This window comes from Cervus elaphus, chromosome 22 (assembly GCF_910594005.1).
Source record: "Cervus elaphus chromosome 22, mCerEla1.1, whole genome shotgun sequence".
Taxonomy (NCBI): Eukaryota; Metazoa; Chordata; class Mammalia; order Artiodactyla; family Cervidae; genus Cervus; species Cervus elaphus.
Window position 1 is genome coordinate 4,133,727 of NC_057836.1, and position 21,580 is coordinate 4,155,306.

The following is a 21,580-nucleotide window of genomic DNA, read 5'->3' on the forward strand; positions in this document are numbered from 1 at the left end:
TCTGAGCACCCAGAAGCCTGGTGGCTCCAGAGGGGGCCCAGACCTCTGGGGAAGGGCTGCCGGGCTGGTACGTCTGGAGCCCTGAGCTCAGCCTCAGCAAGAGCCAGGCTGGCTGTCTCAGAGGGAAAACCAAAAGGCTCCCGGGGGAAGGGAGCTGGAACAAGGGCTGTTCAAGGGAGACCCGAGTGGGGAGCAGTCGCTCTCCCTCCTGCTGCCTCCACTCACCCATGAGATCCTCCGCTGGCTGAACCTCACAGAACACAGAGGAGACACGAGTTTGTGGACACCCCTTACCCCAGCAACACTGAACGGCACAGACGGCTAAGCTCAAAGCTACGTAACGACAGCCTCGGAACCAGAGCAAAGCCTAACACTGGTCAATCACGAATGCAACTCGCACCGTTCTAAGTGTTTTATTTTACATAGATTCTTATTATAACTTCCACCGTATGGCAGGTATAGTCATCTCCATTTTACAGGTGAAGACATGGAGGCACAGTGGTCAAGCACATGGCCCAGGTCAGCAACAAGCCAGGGCCCTGGTCCACACTGGCTGCCGCCCCAGACCGAGGAGGGCAGCCAGCCAGCCACTTCTCATGGGCACCCAATCCTGGTATATAGTCTGAGGTCACAGACACTGCCGTGGACGCCTACACGCCCACCCCTGCCCCAGCCCCTCCTCAGCTCATACCCAAGACCGCAGGCCAGTGCCCACAGGCCCCAGCTACGCCTGGCACCCACGCTGAGGGGTCAGCGCCCACAGCCTCCTGTTTGCTGGACCCAAAGTGGTTCCCTTGGGGCCAGAGCGGCCCATACAGACAGAGTGGAGTGTGATGAGACCCTGGGTGGAGACAGCAGGACACTTCTGAAGAATGAACACCAGCATGAACACAGCCTCGAGAACCTAGGCGGGAGGTCAGAGGCGACAGTGGTAACAGGCATGTGCTGTTTCCTAAGAGCAGACACCCGCGTGCTGTCTGCATCATCTCAGCGAACGCCACAACACCCTCGTGGACTCGGGGGTAGCATCATCCCCTGTGCACAGTCACCACAGCTCAGAAGGTCGGGTCACCAGCCCGGGCCACCAAGCCTGCAAGTGGCAGGAGCAGGACGGGTGAGAACAAGCTGCAGCTCTTCCCAGGGATCAGGATCAGCTCATCAGGAAGGAGCCACAGGAGAAGCTGGGATGAAACCAAGGCCCTGCTCCCTTAAAGGAAATCCCGCCAGGCAGCGACCAGGGGACATCTTCAAGGGCAGAGGACTTGCAGGCCTCCAACCTCCTAGATGCGTGCTCTGCTGGGCATGCGGGCTCTGTCCACAGGCTCCCGGAACCCAGGCCTCTCTTCAAAGCCCGTCGCTGCTGCTCCAGCACGTCAGAGGCAAAGCGGCTGTGAGGATGGAGAAGGCTGCGGTGTGTGAGCAGTGTGAGCTAGTCACTTATTCAGAGTAAGGCGACAACTGGTCACTCAAAGAGGAGTTGCGGAACTGTGGCCAAAAAGCAAAACACTGAGATAAAAAAACTCTGCAAACAAAATGCTGAAGCAAGACCCTCAAAACTGAACTAAGTTAACATTTAATCTAAAATAAAGCAGGATGCAAGACTGTAAGCACAGGTTCACACCCCTACACACAAACACTGAAGATGACTGAAAAACAGTGTCTAACGTAGCCTGCACAGACAACGACAATTATTTTTCTTCTTACTTTTTTGAGCTTTTAAACATTCCTCTATAAGTCCGCCAAGAAGAGTGCCTGACTGACTCACGACCTGCCATGGGATGGAAAAAGGGTGCTGGCATACATTATTTGTCAAATTTGGACAAAAAGATAAATTCTTATAGAAATTAAATAAGGAGAAATTACTGGACAGAGGGATGAGCTAAGGAGTAAATCCTGTTACTCTGATTTTTCTTTTGCCTAACCCTCTTTGCAATCAGATGAAAAACTGTTTTGACAATAACTCCAGAGATGCATATTAAGGCCTTTTTTAAAATTTATTCATTAAAAAAATTACTCTATAATAAAATTTTATAAAATGTTCATAATTAAAAAATCTTCATTTTAATCTTGCCATAGTTTAAAATGACATTAATATTTCTTCTGAATATTTCAGAATATTAACACTGAAATCTTTGTAAAATTTTAACACACTCAAGAAGAGCCAACAATATAAGTTAGTCTGAAAGCCAACGAACCCAGCAACTCATCAGGCAACTAAAAATTAGCTCTCTGAATCAGAACACAATTCTGGGAAGGAAAAGGTTTAAAGATGTCCTAGAAACAAGAAAAGAAAACTCAAGGCAAGTACAAATGACAGTTTACTTTTACCAAACAGCTTATCAACTGATCTTTATGTAAATATTGCAAATGTTACAAAGCCCCTCAGAAAGCCCAACATTATTTTTATAGATTAGGGAAGAACAAAGGCCAAAAACAACACCAATAACTCAATTAAAATAACTCATGCCTGTGTTTACATAAAATTTGATGAGCATAAGATATTCGTCACACCACTGCAATTATTCTCTGAAAATAATACTCTAAATATTATTTTGACAACGTAATTATAGTTCTTACCTCAAGAGCGGTAACAAAACTCTGGCACCAATAACCAGCTAAAAATCTATGAAGAATAAGGTTCTCACAGAAAAAGAATCAAAAGATAGTACAGGCGCTGTATTAGGAGCTAGAACACTTTTTAAAAAAAGATTTGTATTAGGTTTGAACTAATGCACTATAAAATGTGTTTAAGTTTCATGTGGCACCAAAGTTTCATTCTTGAATTCCAAATAAGATTAACATCACTGGCTGCCTCTTTCAAGAAGGCATGAGAAACATCACTTCCAGTCTCCTCCCTGCCTCAGTAATATCCTTCCAACTCCATTAATAAACACAAGTTATCTACTTGAAATTAACACAACTGAAAAACTAAAGGAGACCTAAATAAACGGGAGAGATGTCCCATACTCATGGACCAGAACACTCAGTATCGTTAAGATGGCAATTCTTCCCAAGTGGGTCTACAGATTCAACATAACTCCTAGTATCCACAATAAATAAATAGCTCTCACAACCTGACAATGAAATTTAACAGCCCAATTAAAAACTGGGCAAAGAATCTGAACAGACAGTTCCCCAAAGAAGATTTATAAATAACCAAAAAGCACATGAGAAGATGTTCAACACTGTTAGTCATTAGGGAAACGCAAATCAAAACCACAATGAGATACCACTTCACACCCACAAGGATGACTATAATCCAAAGAAAGGAAAACAAATGTCAGCAAGGATGTGGAGAAACTGGAACCGTACTGGTGAAAATATAAAAGCATCAGCTGCTACGGAAAAGTTAGGCAGTTTCTTAAAAATTTAAATATAAAATTGATGTACCAATTCCACTCCTAGGTATATACTCAAAAGAACTGAAAAAAGCAGGTACTCAGATAAATACACGTACACACATGTTCATGGCAGCACTATTCTAAATAGCCAAAGAGTGGCCCAAGAGTCAAACGATGGAAACAATGAATGAACAGATGAACAAAAATGTGGTCTGTGCATACAACAGAATATCACTCAGTCATAAAAATAAACGAAGCACTGACACATGTTCAGTGTGGATGAACCTCAAAAAACATTATGCTAAGTGAAAAAAGCCAGACAAAAAAGGTCACATAATTCTATGATTCCATTTATATGAAAAATCCAGACTTGGCAAACCCATAGCGACAAAACGCAGAATGGTGGTGGCCAGGAGTGGGAAGTGGGAAGCAACCTCTCGGGGGACACGGGCTTTGCCTCTGCGGTGATGAGAACATTTCTGTCAGGCAGAGGTGGTGGTTGTACAACGCTCTCAATACGCTAAATGCTACCCGACTGTTCACTTTAAAGCGGTAAATTATGTTATGTGAATGTCCTAGCAGTAAGAAATACACTAATGAACTGATACAACTGCAACTACCTAGACTGTGAACAACTCTCAACGCATCTTACATAGAACAGGTCTATAAAGATCTACTCTCTCTGACTGGTAAATATCAATGAACAGCCAAGCCACTGACCAAACGACTAACTTATCCATCAATGCAAACTAGTTCATTAACAGTTTTGGAAACTGGCTCCTCAGATTTTTCTGTTAGATTATCTATTTGCTTCAGGGAACAGAAAACTGATCCTGAGAAGAAGGGATGGAATAATCTTTTATCCTCTATTGTTAACACCAAGTAACCAATCTTCCGCAGCCACTGAGGGACAGAGAAAAGGGACAGTGCTCGAGAAGGACAGAGAGTCAAGGCAACAGATGGAGAGCAGGAGAGCACATCATATTACACGCTGACAGATGATGGAGCAGAGAGCAGAAAATGCTGAGAGGAGAGCTGATCTCTGAGTGGGCGAGTGGGGGTGGGATCCTAGCACAGTGGAGGAGGCCAGCTCCTCACTAATAGTTATTTAATCACAGCGTTTGTGCAGCTTCCTCTGGACGTCTTATTTAGGAATCCATCATTACGAGAGAAGCCTACTCCTGCCCACCCCAGTTCCTCAGTTCTGTCAGGGACATACTACCCACCACATCGTACTTCACAGCAATTACAAAACGTAGTACATTCTGAACTCCCTGTATGAATTACCATACCACAGTCAGACTTCAAAAATAACTGCCTTTCCAGGCAACAGAGTGAAATCTGTATTTTATTGCTGTTCTTTAATCCTCTAATTTGAGCTCTGAGGCTTTTGTTTTATCATAAAATGGAGCTACGAAAATACTTTTAAATACATAACATTTTAAAACACTTTACAACCTAATCCTACACCCTACCAAATTGAGAATACTCAAGAAGTTACTGCTGTTTCAAAAAACTTAGAGCAAACACTTTGTGTGCAAATTCTTGCATGATTTAATTAGTTCAAAAAATAATTACAGGGCCTTTCCTGGTGGTTCAGGGGTTAAAGCAAGACCCCGAGTTCCCAATGCAGGGGGTGCCAGTCTGATCCCTGGTCAGAGAACTAAGATCCCACATGCCATGTGGTGTGAGCCACTGCCCCAAAAAAACTTTAAAAAACATAAATAAAATAAAAACAAATAAGTAAATAATTACAACATCCCAGAGGAAGAATTCTAAGTCAAATAGAATGATGCAGGAATCTTAACAAATGCATCTTAAATGAAAATACTAAGAAATCACAGTAGAATGAGAATTAAACCAAGCCAGGCAGCACCTCCAACAGCTCACTTAGCCTATTTCCCGTGGGCCTCAGTTTCCAGGCCTGTGAAGGAAAATGATCAGCTCAAATTCTCTACCTCCTCACAGCAGCATCCCACTAACACTCACAGAAGTACGCTTCACTTTATGTAAGCATAGGCATTAAGAATTGTGTATAAAGTAACTTATAAATCAAATCATATTTTAAATACAGCTGGAAATTTCTCATTTAAAAGTAATGATTCATTGAATTATTACTAAAAAAGAATTTTCTTCACCTCCCATCTAGTACATTTTATAAACTGGATATTTAATACATTTGAAATGTTCTTATTAAACGACAGGTTTACCAACAAGTATTTCAATTCTTTGGGTAAAGATATCATCTGTTAAAATTCTGTGTTTTAAAATATAATGTTATGACAATAACCCCTGTCCAAAGGAGTCATGTTGATGCAAGTAGCCAAAGAACCAAAAACATCCCAAAAGCCTGGGAGGAGTTCCTATCTTCATATTAAGGAGCGTGGTTTCCTCTTAACCCCACATCAGCAGCTATTAATAATCAGAGCTAACTTCCTTCTCTGTCATGCTATATATCTGACTTATTTAATATATGTAATGCAAGGCTGCCCTCACTGGAACATAAGCACCCTGAAGACAGACATGTCTGTGTGCTACGGTCACTGTTCAGATCATACCCAACACCTAGGAGAGGGCCTGACACACCACACGTGTTAGAAGACACTCCCTCTGCTAGGGCTGCCTTCACAAAGCACCACGGACTGACGGGCTTGAACAAGAATTTGTTTTCTTCCGGTCAGCAGGCCTGCTTTCCTCTGAGTGTTCTCTCCTAGGCTTGCAGATGGTCATCTTCTGTGTTCACGTGCTCAGCCCCCTGCACTTGTCTGTATCTTAACCTCCCCTTCTTGTAAGGACTCCAGTCTCGTCAGATTAGGGCCCACCCCTGTGACCGCACTTCATCTTAATTATCTCTGTAAAGGCCCTGTCTCCACAGGTAATCACATGTAGAAGTGCACCAAGGGTGAGGACTGCGACTTATGAATGCGGGAAGGAGACACAGCCTACAACGGAGGAAAGGAAGTTACTATAACTTTCTTTTATGATCACTCTTTAATATCACTAATGAAGTTTCTTGGTTTCACAACATATAGAACATTTGCTCTAATGAACGATGTAATACTCAAAGCAATGATATTTAAATCCTTGTCAAAGATATAAATAATCCACAATTAATACTGTCAGTTACCTGTCAACAGGGAGTCCTGTTCCACTCGCAGTTCACGAAAAAGAAGAATCAAGTCAACAGCAACACCAATTGTACCCAAGTTCCTGTATAAGGTGTTCAAAAAAGACAAAGTCAGACACATTCCTGTTCTTAAACCTGTACTTTGAATGATGATCCCAAGAATGCAGAGACCACTGGCTAACAGTTCTTATGGTGGGCAGATTTATGGCCCTCCAAGGTACCCACATCTTAATCTCCCAAACCCATCAATGTGTCACTTTACGTGGCAAAGGAGCCTTCTGCAGTGGTGAGTAAATTAAGGACCTTGAGATGAAAAGACTATCCCAGATTAACCAGGTGGCCCCAGTATATCACAGGTCTTACAAGAGTCAGAGAAGGTGGCCATGAGCCAAGAAATGCAGGAGCCTCTAGAAGCTGGAAAAGGCCAGGAAAAGACTCTCCTAGAGCCTCCAGAAGGGACTCAGCCGTGCTGACCCACTGTAGACTTCTGAATCCCACAACTATGAGATAATAGATCTGTGTTGTGTTAAACCACTAAGCTTTAGTAATTTGTCACAGTAGCAACAAGACCCTGACTTGGGTAGCAGAAATGAGGTGCTGCTGTAACAGAGAGAAAATACACGCAATGGTTTTGGGCTTTGGCGACAAGCAGAGGCTGAAAGACTTTTGAGAAGCATGACAGGAAAAGCCAAGACGCCTTGAACAAATCACTGGTAGAAACATGGACACTGAAGGCACTGCTGGTGAGATCCCAGAAGGAAGTGAGGAACGGGAGTGGAAACTGGAAGAAAGGCAATCCTTTTTCTACCATGGCAGAGGCTTAGCCAAAGAGGAAACTGGATATTTAGCTGAGCTGATTTCCAAGCAACACACTGACGGTGTGGCCTGATTTCCTCTTGCTACACATGGTAAAAATGCAAGGAGGGAGAGATAAAGCAGACTAAAAGGGAGCCAGGTATAATTTGGGAAACTCCTGATCCATCCAGATAGCAAAAGACACTGAAAACTAGAATATTCACTGTTAGGAAAGTGTGCTCTGGAGAGAAAGCCAAGGGTGTGGCTGAACAACCTTTTGCTAATGACTCCAGTTCAGTTCAGTCGCTCAGTTGTGTCTGACTCTTTGCAACCCCATGAATCACAGCACGCCAGGCCTCCCTGTCCATCACCAACTCCCGGAGTTTACTCAAACTCATGTCCGTCGAGTCAGTGATGCCATCCGGCCATCTCATCATCTGTCGTCCCCTTCTCCTCCTGCCCCCAATCCCTCCCATCATCAGGGCCTTTTCCAATGAGTCAACTCTTTGCATGAGGTGGCCGAAGTATTGGAGTTTCAGCTTCAACATCAGTCCTTCCAATGAACACCCAGGACTTATCTCCTTTAGGATGGACTGGTTGGATCTCCTCACAGTCTAAGGGACTCTCAAGAGTGTTCTCCAACATCACAGTTCAAAAGCATCAATTCTTCGGCACTCAGCTTTCTTCACAGTCCAATTCTCACATCCATACATGACCACATCTCACATCCATACATGACCAGTGGAAAAACCATAGCCTTGACTAGATGGACCTTTGTTGGCAAAATAATGTCGCTGCTTTTTAATATGCTACCTAGGTTGGTCATAACTTTCCTTCCAAGGAGTAAGTGTCTTTTAATTTCATGGCTGCAATCACGATCTGCAGTGATTTTGGAGCACAAAAAAATAAAGTCTGACACTGTTTCCACTGTTTCCCCATCTATTTCCCATGAAGTGATGAGACCAGATGCCATGATCTTTTGTTTTCTGAATGTTGAGCTTTAAGCCAGCTTTTTCACTCTCCTCTTTCACTTTCATCAAGAAGCTTTTTAGATCCTCTTCACTTTCTGCCATAAGGGTGGTGTCATCTGCATATCTGAGGTTATGGATATTTCTCCGGGCAATCTTGATTCCAGCTTGTGCTAATGACTTAGAAGAACTCAAAGGTGAGTGTTCAGTCACCCAGAGAGCTCTTTAAGGAGATCAGGCATGTTCCTCATTCCTTCTGGTCATCTCAGCAGAAATCAGGAACAGAGATGGGTTATCTGAGAAAGCTCGACAGCACATCCTGTACTGCTCATTGGTGCATAAATCCCCATGACATACACGTGAGACCCACGAGGTTTTTAAGAATGTTATACCAGTAGAAACTCTGCCAACATGGATGAGATGCACAGAGAAAGAATGAAAGAAGGCTGTTAAACTCCCAAAAGTCTATGAGCAGGAAATAGGCTGATAAAACTATTCGGGTGAAAACACATGTTACCCTTACCCTTCAAGAAAAAGGAAGGATGACTCTGAGGGTAAGAGCAAGGGCAGAGCCTCAAGCCACAGAGGATTATTCCCAAGCCTCAAAACCCGAGTTTGCCCAAGTGGATTTTGAAATTGCTTGGGACCAATGACTCCTCTTTTCCCTCAATTTTCTCCTTTTTTAGAGGATAATGTCTAAAACTGTTACCCTATGCCTGTTCCTCCATTGTATTTTGGGAGCAGACAACTTGCTGTCCAGTTCCACGAGCCCAGAGATAAAAAGGAATTCTGTCCCAGAGTGAATCATACCCAGAATCTCAACCATATATAATTCAGACATAAGATTTGGGACATTTTAGCTAATGAGACTTAGATCTAAGATTTTGGACTTGAGTTGGTGCTGTAACGGGTCAAGAATTTGAGGGATCTCAGGATGAGATGAACGTATTTTGCACATAGTATGGACATAAATCTTTAGGGGCCAAAGGGTAGACTGTGCTAGGCAAAATAAGGGTCACTGAAAAACGTCCACATACTAAACTTGAAACTTTGAAAGTTACCTCACATGGCAAAAGAGGTGTGTATAAGAAATAGATATTTAATCTTTGTCCTCAGGTTCCTGGCACAGAGCTCCTGATATCCTTGAAGTCCCTGTGTGACAGGAAGGGCTCTCGTTAATCCCAACAAGCTCCTTCAACCCTCCTCAGTTTATGCTAGTAAATTAGGTGACTATCATTGTTATTCCTAACAAGCTCCCTTCAACCCTCCTCAGTTTATGCTAATAAATTAGGTGACTATCACCGGGCCTGTAGACAGCTTCAGGAGGGGGCCGCTGCCACAGGAACCAACCATAAGATCAGATCAGACAGCTGAAACTTTCAACTCAACCGCCCATCTCAGAGGAAGGGAAGACAGCTGGAGACCGAGTTCAATTACCATTGGCCAATGATCCAACCAATCGTGTCTATGTAACAGAATTTTCATGAAGAATACTAAACAATGAGTTTGGAAAGGTTTCAAATGGGCTGATGAACACACCAAAGTGTCTAGAAGATGGCAGGCCTAGAAAAGGCCTAGAAGTCTGTGCCCTGCCCCATCCTGAGTATCCCTTCCGTGTCTCCTTTTCCAGGACACTTGTAATAGAATGTAAAGTGCTTCCCTGAGTTCCCTGAGTCGTTCTACTGAATTATCAAACCTGGAGGTACCCTGGGAAGCCCTGACTTTGTAGTTGGCTGGGCAAAACTGTAGCCTGGGGACCCCGTTTGCCCCTGGCATCAAGTGGGACAGTCCTGTGGGATTGAGTCATGAAGTTATGGGATGTGACATCACTAACTTGAGGTAGTTAGGGTCAGAATGGATTTGAAATGTTGGACTCCGGGCTGCTTTTGGAGAATAAGAACTGGTCAGAAAATACAAGACACTTTTCTAGGTATGATTAAATTAACAACTTGAAGATGGGAAGATTATCTTGAACTACCTAGGTGGGCCTCATGTAACTACAATGGTCCTTATCAGAGGGACACCAGATGGTCAGAGTCAGAAAGACTGGAAGATGTTACAGTGTTGCTTTGAAGATGGGAAGAGGGAGCCATGAAGGAAGGAAAGCAGACAGACTCTAGAAGCTACTAACAGATTAGCAAGAGAATGGATTCTCTGCTAGAGACTCAGAAGGAACCAGCTCTGCTGACACTTCAACTTTAGGTCAGAAAAATGGATTTTGGACTTCTGAACTCAAAAACTGTCAGATAATAAATTTGTGTTGGTTTAAGTTACTATATTTGCAGTAACTTGTTACAACAGCAAAAGGAACTCATATGGCTCCCTACATTCTTCACTTCTTCTCAACAAGAATCAGAATTAGGCCAAGACATTCACTGCTAAAGACGAGCGTCAGGGTGAGTGTGCAAAGGCGAGGACCCTCTCGCCCCTACCCAAGCCCAGGTGGGCAGATGGCACTGCCCCTGTCCTCTTTTTTCAAATACAGAAGTAAAGGTAAACGCGGCTCGGCGCCTGCCTCAGAAGAGAAGAAGCTATTGTCCCTTTCTGCCCTTGCCTTTCGGAGAAGGCAATGGCACCCCACTCCAGTACTCTTGCCTGGAAAATCCCATGGACAAAGGAGCCTGGTAGACTGCAGTCCATGGGGTCGCTAAGAGTCGGACACGACTGAGCGACTTCACTTTCACTTTTTACTTTTACGCGCTAGAGAAGGAAATGGCAACCCACTCCAGTGTTCTTGCCTGACGAATCCCAGGGACGGGGGAGCCTGGCGGGCTGCCGTCCATGGGGTCACACAGAGTCAGACACGACTGAAGTGACTTAGCAGTAGCAGCCCTTGCCTTTACACGTACAAACAGCTGTCAAGCGACTGGGCGCACTGCCTACTTCTGTCAGCCAGATTTTGGGGAAGGAGATAAATGCAACTTCATGACATGCGAATTCTATGAAACTCAAATTTCGATGCTCACAAATGAGGTTTTATTGGAACACAGCATATGCGTTTGTTCACGTACTATGTATGGCTGCTCTCACAAACAACGGGAGAACCGAACCACTCTGACAGAGGCCACAGAGCCTGAACTATTCACCTGGCTCTGTGCAGTGACAGCACAGCGGCCCCAGCAGCAGGGTCGTGTTCACAGGCGGGGCTGACTACTCTTACCAGGCTTCTCTGAGTACTTCCTGAAATTCCATATGACTCAGATTGTTTGCTCTGCTCTATTAAATCCCATGTTCCATATAGCCTTGGCAAAAAATAATTGCAGTCCACACAAAGCGCAATTTTCAGACAAAGGCTATAAAAAGACCTAGGCCCTAACAGCATCCTACTTTTTAATTAATCCTTTAATAACTTAAAACATCAGAAAAATACATTTTTCTTGAGATCTGAACCTTGACAGGCTTGGCAACATCAGCTTTAGTTGAGGTTGACCGGAATCTCTCTTGTATTTCTGACTAGAGGAATGGTTCTTCCAAAAGCTGATGCCCCAAATGGTTAGCATATCCATTCAGGGGTCTCCTTCCCTCTCTTGTCACACTAGAGGCCTACCTGCCTGGAAAGTGACAAAATAAACTCAGTTCTGGCCTGCTGCATCTAGCATAGAACTAGTTACACTTTCTCAATGTTAACTATTATTACCAAGATTATTACCGTGTCTATCCATTTATCTGCATGGGATGCCATGTTCAATTCTGTGCTGAGGTTAAAGCCTCGCTTCCCGCCCCCACCCCGTCCTCTCCTTTGATCTAAAGAATCTCATTAATCACATCCAAGCCTCAGGTGCAGACGGTCCAGGCAGTGGAGGGAACCCCTCCACTGGCTTCTGCACCAGGTCGCCTTCACTCATCCTGGCAGCTGACAGCAAGGCCCCTGGGCTCTGTCTGCACTCGAGTCCCGGAAATAAAGGTGAGCATGCTCTATGGCTTCTGACTTCACCTCAAGTAAAAACTGTTAATAAAAAGTAGATTCCATAAAACCAAAGAGGAAAGGTGCTCAGTCCTGGGAGGAAAGTGTAACCTGTAGGAGAACAAGAGCAGCACAGGCAGTTCTCTCCCTCATCTCGGTAATGACATTTTAGTCGTACATTGTAAGTTAGGTGGACGTAAGCTGGCAAGTTTACAGGATCTTAAGGAAAGCTGAGAAATTCACGAAGTGCTCCCTGTTCAAAGTAAAGACAAGAGCAACTAATTAAAACATGAAAACTAATTAAATTTTTACAACTAATAAGTGAAGTCTAGAATTGCATACGCCTTTAGGCAGGCAGAATCAAAGGATCAAAGATAAGTTCAAATCACTTTTATGTAGAAAACCAAATACTTCTAAACTTATAAATACAAGTAAGAAACGGAGGTAATCTTAATGTTAAACATGCTGTACCTTTATAAGTTCATCTAAGAGTCTCCCACGGCAAGTCTTGCAGAACACTTGTCCCCAAGATGTGGAGAGACAGTCTGAATCTAAACAGGCAGCTGTAATGCCAAAATCATTTCTACTGGATAAGCCAACATGGCAGAACCAGCACGCACAGACACAAAGAAATACAATCAAAGCAGGCATGTGTGCTAGGTATCTTCAGTCGTGTCTGACTCTTTGTAACCGCATGGACTGTAGCCCACCAGCTCCTCTGTCCATGGGATTCTCCAGGCAAGAATAATGCAGTTGGGTTGCCAGGCCCTCCTCCAGGGGATCTTCCCGACCCAGGGACTGAACCCACATCTCCTGCATCTCCTGCACTGGCAGCCGAGCTCTTTACTACTGGTGCCAGCTGGGAAGCCCATATAATCAAAGGCATGTATGTAACTAGAAAGAACAGTACCTGATTGAATTCTGGTTCACGGAACATTCGATACAGGCATTCCGGAGACACCGGAAGCATTCCGTTATCAGCTGCAGACTGGAAGCCAGGTGCTCCACTTGGGATGGATCTCTGCAGGCCAGCTCAACAGTGTGAGAAGATTTCTTTAAGATATCCAGGACTCTCTGGAAGATAGTCCTGGGTGCTGTTTCTCTGAAAAATGATAAAATTGTTGTACATCAGTTAAAAAAAAAAGACTAACTTCCAAACGTCCTTTTCAGAACACTGTCTGTACTGCTAACTTAATTTTGTGGGGAGGTGGGTTAGGCCTATCTGTTTCAGCTCCTTGATTTATGACACAAAAGAGCTACACAGGCTGAGCGACTCACCAACCACTCCCTGTGTCATCTTACTGAAGCTTCGCGTTAACCTTATGAAGCCAACACTGTCCTTGCCATTTTAAAGATAAGATAACTGAGACAGAGAGAGGAGTCAGAGTAACTTGGCTCGTCACTAAGCTCACGACCCTCGGAGCCACAATCCCAACCGAAACTGTTTGACTTCCACTCCCCACGACAACCCAAATCCCCATTTACAGTGACTGTTTATGGTCAGTTCTGTAGGTTTTTGAGATTGCACCCAAGTACTGCATTTCGGATTCTTTTGTTGACTATGAGGGCTACAGATTTGCTCTCAAAACAGAATCTCTGCATCTCCTGATCTGGACAGAGAGTATAACCACGTCCTCTGTTACCCAGTATCTGTACCTAAAGTAAAATTATGAGAAAGAAAACTCATGAAGGATTGCCTGGGGGGCAAGACACTATGCATTCTCAGATACAGCAAGCCAACAGCAGTTTTCTGAGCTTATACACGTTCAACCAGAGAGAGAGGGGCTCGGGAAGTGGGAAGGAGGGAAGGAGACAGAAGCAGAGGGAGACGCAGAGGGAGAGAGAGAGCTGAGAGCGAGCCAGTGCGAGTGCCCTTCCCGGGAGAGCGTGTGCCTGGGGGAGGCAAGGACCCTGCGCGGTTCCCACCCCCGCAGCCTGCACCTCGCTTCCCACACGCCTCTGACGCCAGGAGCACTGCCCGTACTGGCTATCATCTCTGAGTTATGAAGAGAAGAATTTTTGTGTGCAACACAGCACCTAAATGCCAGCCAATTTCTTCATTCCGTGAATCCCCTAGAGAAACAAGAGTCTGCTTTAATGGTAGAAGACAGATTGCTGTTAAGACAATTGAAGAGATGCTCACAGATCAGTTCTGACCACGTGAGGTTTCTCTCTGTGCTCTCACTGTGGAGTGAAGGGGAACACTTCACCCCTGGATGAAGCCAGACCATGGGGAGGGGGGGTTGGAGTGAAGTGCATTTCCACATAACCATTGCCACTGAAGTGCCCCAAGCCACTGAGACACCCCCTCTGGAAGCTTCAGGACCATAAATACTTGTACTCCAAGTGTCGTCTTTTCACCTTAAGGATGGACAGAATAAATCACATTATTCATCATGTCTTCTTCCCTGTCTTTGCCTTTAAGAAGTATGGAGTCAAAGCCACCACCCATATTTAACACTACAAACTCCTCAGCGTGACTCTGAGTGCTAACTGTATTTTTCCTATCTGGCTTTTCCCTCCCCTCTAACTTCCTCCCTTACCTTTTATTTTATCTAGCTGTATTTATTTATTTTTGCTCGGTAACTTGATTTGATTACGGATATCAATAGTATTACATTTTCCCCCAATTTATATACTGTTAGACTAAAGTTACACAAAATTTATACACAAAAATTATTGTTCAAGTTTAGTGAATCTCTTTAGAGTTACTCAATGTCTGACGTCGTGGAGTAAGTACCCTGAGTGGCAAGCTGGGCCAAGTGTGGGCTGTGGAAAGCAAGCAGCCTTAAGTCCTATCATTTCTGCTCCAGCCTATGGCTGGTACAGGCTTGGGGAAAGGGGACACACCTGCCTATTTTAAAAGATGAGCTAGATTTTCATGTTAAATCTGATTTCTAAACGTTGGCACCTATTTCAATAATGTAAAAAACACTTTGTGGGCAACAAAGAAAGAAAGCACGGTTCCCACTTCTTGATCTATGCTCCAAACCAAGAAGAACTTCCATGGGGTATGAGTTGGTTACTTCTGATGACCTACAAAGTATTTTTTTTTAAAGCACTTCAAATTTTGTTTCAGAAAGAAACAGTATAAATTAACCAACTAAACTTGGAAAATCACCCATGAAATAACTTGCTCCCCCTCTCCCCGCCATCAGCCCTCTCTAAACAAGGATCATGAAGCTTTGACTCAGGCTCTCAGTGACTGAGTAATCAACTAAAAAAGTCAAAGTTCAGAACTGTAGCATTAGTCCAGCCTCAGAAACCAGATAAAACAATGAAATGTATAAGCCACTTTCAGAGACAGTAACATTCACTAACTCCATCAAGACAGCTCTAAAGAGCACTGCTGGGGGGGGTGGGGGGTGGGGAGGAAATTTCCCATTCTACCCATCTGGACTTCTCCAGGCTGGACTAACAATAAAATCGACAGAGTAACAAGAGAAACAGAAATTTTAATTTGTGTGCATGGAGGTCTCCTAGAAACGGGACCAAGAAAGTGGGCCAGAGCAGGCAGCTTTTATACTTTTTAGACAAGGAAATGATACATTTGTGAGGAACTGACAGAACAAAGAAACAGGCTTGGGTGCTTAGTTAGCGAAGAACCTAACCAGAGTCTGCACTTGGATAGTAAATTCAAGAAGACACCAGGTTTGTTCATACAGGCTTCTGGGCCCTGAATCAGTCTCAGGGGGATAGCGGCCTTCTGCCTCGGGAGTCAGGGAGGGTACCTCTCACATGGAGATTTACTGCCTGCTTTCAGACACAGACAGGAGGGTCAGAGGGGCCCTCCTGCATCAGCTCTTTCTTAAGTAACTTTAATTCAAAAAACTCAACATGCCATTGAGGCTTATTTGAAGAGGCATGCTCTGGGCTCCAACAGTACTAAATATAGAGCAGGCCCTATTAATACACAAAGAAAATACCCAAGGGTTTAAAGAATTCTGAAGAATGCCAAGAGTGATCAAGATTTCTACAACAAAGAATAAGCCTAATTACTTCTATCTGCTCCATCTGCATAAAGTTTTAAAGACATTTATTACTTAATCTTCCAGTCAAATAAAAGTAGAGCTCTACAACTTCAATAATCTGCTACAATAAAGCCTCTTTTTTCCTACTATGATGACTAAGAAGCATGTGTCTACACCTGAGAGAAAGAAGCCAGTGTAGTTTCTTTCAGCCAGTCCTTCGCAAGCTGCCTCTCACATAGGTACCACCTCCCTACTGTGAATGGTCTTCTCTGGTGTCACTCTTTTTAACATCTATTTTACTCAAAACTGCTGTGGAGCATAACAAAAGCTTTGAAATCAAACTATAATGCAAGGAGATCAAACCAGTCAATCCTGAAGGAAATCAAGCCGAACATTCATTGTAAGGACTGATGGTGAAGCCTCCAATACTTTGGCCACCTGATGTGAAAAGCCAACTTACTGGGGAAAAAAAAAAACCCTGATTCCGGGAAAGATTGAGGGCAGAAGGGGGAGATAGAGGATGAGATGGTTGGATGGCATCACCGACTCAATGTACATGAGTTTGAGCCAACTCTGAGAGATAGTGAAAAACAGGGAAGCCTGGCATGCTGCAGTCCATGAGGCCGCAGAGCCGGACACGACTCAGCAACTGAGCAAACAACAAATAACAGACTACACTAAACAAAAGCACTGTTCTTAGGAAAACTGGGTAACTGATATTCCAAGCATAGAACAATCAGTAAGTTCAGGAACTACTCCAAATAAACAATTTCCAATGCTACACATTTTTCTGTGTGTCATACACAGGCCTCTATTACACCATGCCTCTATTACACTTTCAGCCAAAAGAAAAATGTTTAACTGAACTAAAGTCAATCAAAAGACTCCTGACACACAAATAACTATTAACAGCTCCTCAAGAGTAATCCTGGCAGCATCTATTCCACACACAATAGTTTACATTTTTGATACAAAGAGAAAATCAATGGGGCCTGTGATCACGTGGATTCCTGCGAGCAGCAGGCACTGGCAGTCCTCTGGGTTTATTCACACATGCACCCTCCACCAGAATCCCTCCTCATACCACCCCCACCAGCCTCTGCCTGGAAGAAAGAACCCGGGGGCTCCTGGTGGAACTCCTCAGAGTATTGTACGCTCCCCTGGAATTCAATCCACAGCATGGAATAACACTTCTCCACATCGGATTACATTCACTGAGCCGGTCCACCACCCCAGCTGGACTAGAGATCCCAGAAAAAGAGAAGATCTTATTTTTTCTGTACCTCTAAGGCCCAGAGCTGCACTCACTAATTTGCATTTGTTCACATTTAAAACAGAGACAAGACTAGTCACATCTTCAGAGTGGCATCTCACTGCTTCACAGGCTCCCCATGGAACAAACACTTACGGAGCGTGTGCTCTGAGCCCGCAGTCAGGCGCCAGGCCTGAAGGGACCAGTACTTTGCAGCAGCAACCAGAACCAGGTAAACACCCAGGAACCAGCTCAACTCACCCATTAAGAAACCCACACCCCTGGGCCCAAACACTTGGGAAAAAGGGTCATATTTTAAGATGTAGGCTTGGTATTTAAGAAACAGCTAATTTCTTCTTCCCTACTACATGATACAGTGGGTAAGCTTAAAGGGGGAGAGAAAGGAGAGGCGTTGTAACCCAATTAACTACAATTTACATTTCTTGAAAGCAGAGACTATTTCTTAGATGTCTGCATCCCTCTATAAAGGGTGAAAGAGGGGGGAAAAACCCTTTTCCTTCAGAGACATATAATAAATAGCTACAGATCTTACTCACCACATTTTAATGCACTGTAATACACAACTTTCATCAGATGAGGACAAAGAAAGCTCTCCATGAACAGTAACCAGGAGGAAAGCATCTGACTCTCTCTACCTTCCCCATGGCCTTGAATGGAGGCTATTTGGCAGCACAGATACAAAGTGGTCCTAATGTACTCTGTCTGCAAATTCCATATTCACTGTCAAGACGGCACAGCTAAGTATGTATAATGATTAATGACAGTGAAATAACTAGTGAAGATCAATCGTTCGTATGTTATAAATGTTATTTATAATAAAAATTGCTGTCATTTCTGCTTCAACCAAACTAACACAAAATATTCGCAAAGACTTTAAAAAGCTTAGCTACCTCATTCAGAGAAAGCCGAAAGTGCTTAGAAAGACAATTAAAATCCAACCGTTAGACATTCCTTTTAGATAGGAATGCATACCCTGAAGACAACTTAGAAATGAAATGTTAACATTACAGCACAAAAACAGCCTCTGAATTATACAAACGGTAGAATTTCATTTCCTTCAAGTTTGAACAGATCTATAGGTTTAATCTTGGCAAGTCCCGTTTGAGTAAAATTAAAGAAAACTACCGGTGATTATGTGTAGCAGTTTAGAGAGGCCTAACATACTATCTGTACACACATCTTACAGTTAATTCATCAGTGGGACCTCCTACTGAAAAGGAAACTAACTGCTTGTCACTATAACACTACAACTAAGAATTTCATCCTTGTTAAAAGATTTATTCTAATACCTGAGATTTAATTAAAAATTGGCACACGTGCTTTAGAGTAGTTTAACCACTGTCACTGAGGAAAACTATTAGAACACACACAAGTTCAGAGATTAAAATAACAACCACTGGTTGTTATTTAAAACCATAAACCTCTTACTGATCTGACTGCATTAGGAGGAACCAAAACAGAAAATAAAAACATCTCTAGCTCCTATCACAAACAGTCTGCACAAAAGTCTGAAACTCATTTTTGCAGACCTCAAAACTCTCCTTTATACACTGTCTTCTCCTCTTCTGTCACAACGAGGACTCTCAAGCTGTCCCTGAGACAGAGCTGCAGGGCTGGCAAACTTTTTCTGCAAAGGGCCAGAGAGTAAACATTTCAGGCTGTGAGGACCTGATAACTCTGTCCAAACTGCCCCGCTGCTACAGGGTTAGGGCCGTCAGAGACAGCATCCAAATGAACACACACAGCTGTGTTCTAGTGAAAATCTTCCTATGGACGCTGGGATTTAAAGCTCACATCATCTTCATGTATCACGGAATTCTATTCATTTATTTTCCCCTACCATTAAATATGTAAAAATCAGTCTTAACTCAAAAACTATTAACATAAAAAAAAAAAAGAAAAAACAGGTGGCGGGTCAGTTTTGGCCCACAGATCGAAATTTGGCTCTGACCCCAGGTCTGAAGGGTTTCAAATAAATGTCCTCTCCTCATCCCCCCAAAACTCCTGTCTCCTCCTCCAGTGTCCTCACCATACTGAAAACGCATCTCTCATCAGAACAGATTCTCCCATGCATTATACCAAGGAAAGCAAGCAAAGAGAATGCAGGATGCCCAGAAGTAGACAGGGTGTCCAGGAAAGAACTGCATGCAGAGAAACCTGGCGGATGGCAGGGCTGGCACTAAAGGTCCCAGGGAGAAGGTCAGACTATTCTAGAAAAGGTGCTGGAACAACTATCAGTCATATGGGAAAAAAAACAGAATCGGAGCCTTACGTAAAAAGCAACTCCATTCAGATTTAGGAATATATGTTAGACACAGGCTCTGCAGGCCACTGAAAGGACCACCCACCTGATGAGAAGCCAGGGAGGGTTCTGATCAGAGTGAGCTGCTTTCACTTTTAAAGGATCCCTCTGCTATTCTGTAAACAACTGATCACAGCAAAAGAGAAAAGATACAGGGAGATCAGTTAGGACACTCTTCCAGGATGCAGTTGGGAGAGGAGGGGACAATGGCAGACATAATAAGCAGAGACCAGACTCTGAATATATTCTGAAGATGGAGTCAATGAGATTTGATGAGAAATTATTATGAGGGGCATCTGAGGAAGCAGAGTCAAGGATGGTGCCAAACTCTGACCCAACTCTGGACTAAGCAATAAATGGACGGATGTATCTGCTGTTTACTGAACTGGAGAAGACTGCTGTAAAGATATTGGGGGAGGGGGGATATCAGGAGTTCAGTTTGAGGTTTGCTACATCTGAAATGCCTATTAGAAATACAAGCAGAAATGTGATGTAGGCAGATGAACATACAAGTCTAAACATCAGGAGAAAAGTCCAGCTACAGAAAGTGTTAGAGCTATCACCAACTCTAACCAAACCCAAAGACTGAAGGCAATCATCACAACAGCACAGGTAGGTGGGGAGAATTCTGAGGGACTGAGCACTGGACCTCAGAGAGAACAGCCAATAAAAGAGAAGAATCAGAAAGGGTGGGGTTCTAGAAGCCAAATGAAGACAGTGTTCCAAGGAGAAAGAAGTGATGAGTGACGTCAACCAGCAGAGAAGATGAGGATTTTAGGTGAAGACCAAGGGGCTTGGCAATGTGGAATGGGTTCAAGAGAAACGGGAAACTGTAGCAGATGAATATAAAAAACCCTCAGAGAAGTTTATATAAATGGGAGAAAAAAAAGAGGGAAATGGGGGAGAGATTCTTCTTAGGATGGGAAAAATTACAGCAGATTCAGCAACTGATGAGAATAATCCAATAGAAAGGGTAAAACGGATGATTTAAGAAAGAGGGGGTGAGGTAAGAGAATTGTTGGAGCAATGTATGCAAAAGGGAGAGGAATATGTGCAGACCTGAGGGGGGCTGGCATGTGGAGAAGGGCAGTTCACCCACAGTACCTAAGGGAAGGCAAACTATGGGGACAGACAGAGGCAGCAGGGCGAGAGGAAAGCGGGAATTCCTGGAAACATAGGAAGCTGAGAATGAGGATGAGGGAGAACCAGTGGAGACTGAGGGAGAGCAAAAGGCATAAGCCAGCTGACCAGGAAAGCGGAAGGGTCAAACGGACCAGGGCAATGGCACTAAATCCCTACACAAGGTCAGTGATCATCAGTTACAGAAAGACCAATCAGTATGTTGTTGCGTTTTTCTCCATCCTTGTTCAGTTATTTGGGTGCAAGTGGAAAAGCAGCAGCAAATTGGATTTAACTAGAGCTAGAGTTTTGCCAGCAAAGTGTAACAAAGAAGAGGAGGCAAGGGAAGTGAGAATGTATACAAGGAAATGCTTTATCACTGATCCATAGGTCTAACCTGGATTTAGGGATACGTGATTATAAGGAACAGAAGGGACAGAGAATAGGAAGGAGTAGGATCAACAGACCGCGTGTCCAGCGGGGAGCTGAAGACTTGATGGAGTAGGGGACCCAGAGAGAGACAAGACAGAACAGGCAGTCAGAGCGGGACTCTTGGAATCAAGACTGCGGAGGGCATGCAGCCATGGTTAGTCACAAGGCCTAGGTAGCACACGCAATGTGTGGTTAGACAGGGGGAAGCGGGGGAGGCGAGAGGTGTTCAAAGTCAAGAAATAAAAGGTCAGGGTAATGAAAAGGATCATCTGTGTAAACACTACAATAGCCAAGACTTGAGATGGGAGAAGCAATGCAGTCACAGTGAACCAGTTAGATTCTTCAAGG

General features: G+C 43.8%; 1 protein-coding gene across 3 annotated transcripts in view; it reads right to left on the reverse strand.

Annotated features, from left to right (window-relative positions):
- ATXN10 (ataxin 10) overlaps window positions 1-21,580 on the reverse strand; it is a 140,292-nt gene that overhangs the window by 101,914 nt on the left and 16,798 nt on the right. For all 3 annotated transcript variants that reach the window (XM_043880862.1, XM_043880865.1, XM_043880864.1), the window contains exons 2-3: window positions 13,046-13,237; window positions 6,469-6,551 (exon numbers count right to left, since the gene is read on the reverse strand). In XM_043880862.1, coding sequence (XP_043736797.1) covers window positions 6,469-6,551; window positions 13,046-13,237 — 275 coding nt within the window. The remainder of the gene's footprint in view (window positions 1-6,468; window positions 6,552-13,045; window positions 13,238-21,580) is intronic.